This window comes from Manduca sexta, unplaced genomic scaffold (genome assembly GCF_014839805.1).
Source record: "Manduca sexta isolate Smith_Timp_Sample1 unplaced genomic scaffold, JHU_Msex_v1.0 HiC_scaffold_1513, whole genome shotgun sequence".
Taxonomy (NCBI): domain Eukaryota; kingdom Metazoa; phylum Arthropoda; class Insecta; order Lepidoptera; family Sphingidae; genus Manduca; species Manduca sexta.
Window position 1 is genome coordinate 1 of NW_023592385.1, and position 5,230 is coordinate 5,230.

At 31.0% G+C, this 5,230-nt stretch overlaps 1 protein-coding gene across 1 annotated transcript; it reads right to left on the reverse strand.

Moving 5' to 3' along the window:
- Positions 1-133: 133 nt before the first annotated feature.
- Positions 134-5,122, reverse strand: LOC119191424 (protein phosphatase PTC7 homolog). Its single transcript, XM_037445333.1, has 3 exons — positions 4,678-5,122; positions 1,768-1,947; positions 134-351 (listed from the first exon to the last, which is right to left on the reverse strand). Exons 1-3 carry the CDS (start codon positions 4,904-4,906, stop codon positions 149-151), a joined length of 612 nt encoding a protein of 203 aa, XP_037301230.1. The 5' UTR covers positions 4,907-5,122; the 3' UTR covers positions 134-148.
- Between the last annotated feature and the right edge of the window lie 108 nt (positions 5,123-5,230).

A 5,230-nucleotide genomic window follows, 5' to 3' on the forward strand; every position in this document is an offset into this window, starting at 1 on the left:
TATAATAGTATAGATTACATCTTATAAATTGACAAAACAATTAGCGGATACTGGACACCTTACACTATTTCATTCTACATAAGGCAACGGAGCGATGGCATAATGAATCGACTGCGAATTCGAAATTTCAAGAGTAATTATAATCGACTTACCTATCACTAAGTACGTTCCTGTCGTGTCCTGGCGGCGGCAGGCTGAGCTGGTAAGGTGTGTTGAAGTAGTGTTGCTGCTCGTGCGATCGATGGACGATCCTGCCCCCGCGCACTACCATGTACCCGCTGTCACCAATGTTGGCCGCACGCATTATGCTCTCGCTGCGGTCGAGAATCATGACGCATGCCGTACTGCTACCTGTAGTAGAAATTTAGTCTTGATATAATAATACTTGGAGTTTTCAAGGAAATTTTATCTCTAGCTTATTTTCCGCTTTAACTAGCAATCAATGATGGTAAATGAATAGATAGGAACCTGATCCAGCGCTTGACGGTAAAAAGTACCATGACTACCAATAACTATGAATTATAAAGTATGTGAGACATTCCGATAACTTGAAATTCTGTACATAAATAAGATTAGCTAAATTATTTTCGGTTTGGTTCTTAAATATCTAAGGGTTGCCTGTTGATAAACATTACATTCTTCTAATAATTAACATTGGTATATGAATAACTCGCCTGAACGGCTGCAGTCCAATGTCCACACATCACCGCTAATAAATTGACATACATCACTGCGTATATTACAACTATGAATGGACAAGTGTTATTGAACGATAAATTCGATGTTGACAAAGTCCAGATGAATCCAGATAAAGATGGGGGTAACCGGGTGTATGAAAACCGGTTTAATGCGCGTTCAACTACATGCATCTATCCGCAAAGTTTATGAATTATTTCCTATTTTCAGGAGCAATTGGCGTCTGCAAATGAGCGGAGTATGCAATGAATACTAATGTATTTACATCACGATGCGCAGTATGTCATGATAATGACTGCATTGAAACGACAAATTGTGATTTCAAAGTACTAGCAGGTATATAAAAATTAGCTTTATTTCTTTTTAAATTAATCAATATATTTTATTCAATAATTAATAAAAAAACATTAAAACAAAGGTGTTATAAGTTTGACAATTTTATCTGTTAGAATAATAATAAAGAAGGTACTAATTACAAGTTTTTCCTACCCTGAATACGTTATGAACAATGGGTATATAATGTTTATGTATCTTACGATGGCTTTAGTGTTTTAAATATGAGTGTTGACATTAAAATTTAACTAATTTTCGGATTTTAGCGCGACAAAATCTGAAAAATAGTTTGATTTTACTGTCTAAATTTCACGTAAACATACGAAATCATTATTTAAGTGATGAGTTCAAAAAGGAAAACTAATCACAATGCAAAACAAGCAATGTTGTAATGATTTTTTAAATTTATCGTAAATTTATGTTGTATACTAACCATTGCAGACTTCAAATTGTTCTGATTTGTCTATTCCTAGAGTAACAGAATATTTGTAATATCATAAGTGGCATCTGTTTTGTGACTATAATATAATAAAATTTGAACATGGACAAAATGACTATTGACTATATGTAGATATACAGACTATAGAGTTCAGGTATGATATGACGCAAATTGTAGATTAGTGAAAGTGGTATCTTTTATTATTATGCTGGGTTGTGAAAATACTTCTTATTACATATGTGTAGAAAGAACACATGCATGAACATAAAATTGTTACTGTAGTAATAATATTTCCAAACCTAATATTGGCTTTTTGTGTTCCAATAATTCATAGTAGGACTTGGCTAGCAGGTCGCCTGGTTCAGACAATTTGAAATGACCCATCTGAACTAGCCTCTCGCATGTCCTCATGAGATACGAGGAGAACTCGCCCGGATCAATGCCGTACGCACGCCATCCTCCAACACCATCTGCGACACCTAAACAGAGTAAATAAAAATATTAACTGTGTGTATATACTGTATACATTTATTTGGGTATGTATATAATATAGTAAATAAACAGTTAAGGTGGTAATTGTTGTAACCCTTGTAATTCAACCTTCAGTATACGCAGTTACTCTCCAAAAATAGGTTTGGCCTTGTTCATAAAAATAATTAGTATTGTTTTTGTGGATCTAACAGGGAATCTATTTGATGGTTTCTGTTCCAAGAGGTCATCCATAAATGACAACACACAAATTTTTGTTTTACTCCTTCCCTGTCCTTGTCCTCCTCACATTTGAGACCCCCTAGGTGTTGTGTTACATTTTTTTCAATTTTACATCCAGAACTAAATAAATCAAAACAGTTAAAAATCAGAGATTACTATTTTAATAAAATCAACATCAACTTCCCATGGCCGATGAGCGACCCTGTGGTACTAGGAACTGCTCTCTACAAGCTAGAATTCACCAACAAAATAAAATAAACCATATACAGGGTCATTTTGACATTGCATTCATAAATAACACCACGAACTTGTCTTGATTTCTGCAACCATTGTGCCAAATTCATACATGAATAACAAATATTTCACCAAAAATCTCAGTTTTACTTTATAATCTGTTTAATAATTTTGTAGTTTAGTGTGGATTCACTTAAAGTTATAGTCATAGTAATGGCATTAGAGCATGTAAAATTAAAATTACTTTTTATTGATGTTTATTTGTGTTAGAAACTTGCACTTTTTTATTTTTATCCAAGGTTCAAGTAACTTATTGTAAAATATTATTTTCAAGAAGATAAGCATATTATTTAGAAGCAATGTCAAAATTAGTTGACTATTTGCATTTCATGTTTTGTGCTTTCACACCTTTGTCACACAGTCACTTTTTTCTTCACCACCCTTGCCCCTTTAAACATGTGATGCAATTTATGCATGGTACCCAATGGTTCCAACACGTCAGGTTAACACATCATTGGCATTATATTTTTTAATGTAATGGTATAAATATTATAATATTGTCTCCATATGCATAAACATTCCCAAAACTTTTAGGTAATGCTAAGTAGCAAAATGTTTTTATATACAATAACTGGGACAGATTTAGAGGCTGCAAAGTGAAAATGGATTTCTAATCTTTATGAATAAAAAAAAAAATAGTTATACTTAAAAATCCCAAAATATGCATGTAAAACGTCAAATTAGCTAATATCCATGAATTAAAAGAAATTATTAGGTTTCTATGCTAAAATCAGCATAAAATTTCTAGGAGCAAAAATTTATCCGCAATTGATACTTATTTGTATGTAACATGTTTTTTTATTTAATAGTGTAATAACTTAAAATCAGTTTTCAGGTACACCAAATGTTACACATAAAATTTTCAGAAAGTTGGTCTTATTTGTATTTCACTAGTAATGTACTAGTGAAAATAAGCACCATGCCATGATTTTAGGCATTATATGCCAAAAAATACTGAAATATGCAAAGGAATATATTATCCAGTCTCTAATTATGATATAATATGAAATATGTGTATAAAAAAATGGAAATAACCTATGCAATTTTTTTTATCTATCAACTAATAGCCAAGTCAAGCCAAATATTGATAACTTACAAGTAAAATATTCGTATGGAAGTAAATATTAACAACAGCAAACATTTTTTATCTTGTTATTGTACCTCAATTCCAAGCCTGTTGAAATTATCAATATTTATGTATGTAAAACAATAAACAACATAGACAGTTTAAGGACTTCAATCTTAAACACAGCATGAATTTTACTTTAAATATTGTTTTAAAGCCAAAACATACTTTGTCAACACACATAATTTGTGTTTGTTCTATTTATTATTTCCATTATTGTGAATTATGTTGAAATTATGATTCCTCTAGAAATGTCAGTATACAGAAGTCAAGTAGTCATATATAAAAAAAACGGGATATCAATAATATGTTCAAATACAAGGATGCTTAATCAATGAGGTCAAACTATAAATAATAATACATTAAGCTTTAAAAACTGTCAATGTTATGAGTGATGGTATCAGATAGAATCTAAATAATATTTAATATAACAGTTTATTTTGAATCAATTTTTACTGTAGTTACCTATTACTTATGTTGGTTTATACTTGGTAAGTCCATACATGGTATAGTTTGACATATACAAATACCTAACTATACCATGTAAGTGTATGTGACAACAAGTAATGGGTAAGTTATGTTCAGTTTATTATATTGAAGTAGTTTCTGTATAAGCCCACATACGGATTTATTAATATTGTGTTTGTTTTATACATAAAGCCTTGTATAGCAGGACAACAGCAAAATTATTTTTTTAACCTTGTTGCTACAATTAAATATTTATATAATTACAAAATACAAAAAAATATATTATGAAGCACTAATTAAACACATTTAAATGGTTATATATTCTCAAGGTTCTTTTAAACAATTGTGATTTTTTAATAAGTTTGTGAGAAATGCAAAATTTTTAAACATTCAAATGTGAATGAAAAGAGCACACATTAAACTATTTTCCCCAATTTCTCCTATACATTTCTCAAAAAAGTATTGTGTATTATATCTTTCTGTTGTCATAGTTGCTTTATTGTTTGATGATTATTGTTGCTAGTAAATCACCTATTATAGTAATTTTCTGTAATATTAATTTTTGATTTAAGTGCACCGAATTTGTTTTAGTCTATGTGCATTCTCTTACCAATAACATCCGCATTGTGAAAGTTAGTGGAAAACCATGCGTCGTCACCAAATTGTCCTTTTCGTGTTCGTCCATTGGCAATGTCTTTTGGAAAACCACACACAACAGACACTAAATAAGGATGCTTTCTATTCGAAACATTCAGTTCAGCTGCACTGGATAAACTTGCAAGTCCATTTCTAATAGCACGTGACAACAGTCTGCCAGTCCAGAAAATAGACTGCATCATTCATTAGTTGGTTTGCACTTTGACACCAGCTTTTCACAACTTCGTAAATGATACAAATGACATTGTAATAGAAAAATATCACATTCATTCACATTAAACACAACACGAATTTAAATTTAAAATATACTCTATTGAAAATGAAGAGTCGAATTTACTACTACCAGGTTTTATGAAATAAAATAATCTATGGCTACGATGGTCTTGTGATTGAAATTGACTGACTGAAACAGAGTTGCCAGGAAAAACTAAAAATAGAATAAAAATGTCATGCTTCATTTAGATACTTTCCGAGTACCACACCGAATACTGACGAATAGTCACGAA

What these genes read in the sequence shown, in the direction of transcription:
- LOC119191424 (XM_037445333.1), bottom strand. Translation starts at nt 4,906, where the DNA reads ATGATGCAGTCTATTTTCTGGACTGGCAGACTGTTGTCACGTGCTATT. An exon ending in TCACAATGCGGATGTTATTG is followed by an intron (nt 1,948 to 4,677) that starts GTAAGAGAATGC and finishes TACTCTGTTTAG; the next exon opens with GTGTCGCAGATGGTGTTGGA. An exon ending in ACACAAAAAGCCAATATTAG is followed by an intron (nt 352 to 1,767) that starts GTTTGGAAATAT and finishes TTTCTACTACAG; the next exon opens with GTAGCAGTACGGCATGCGTC.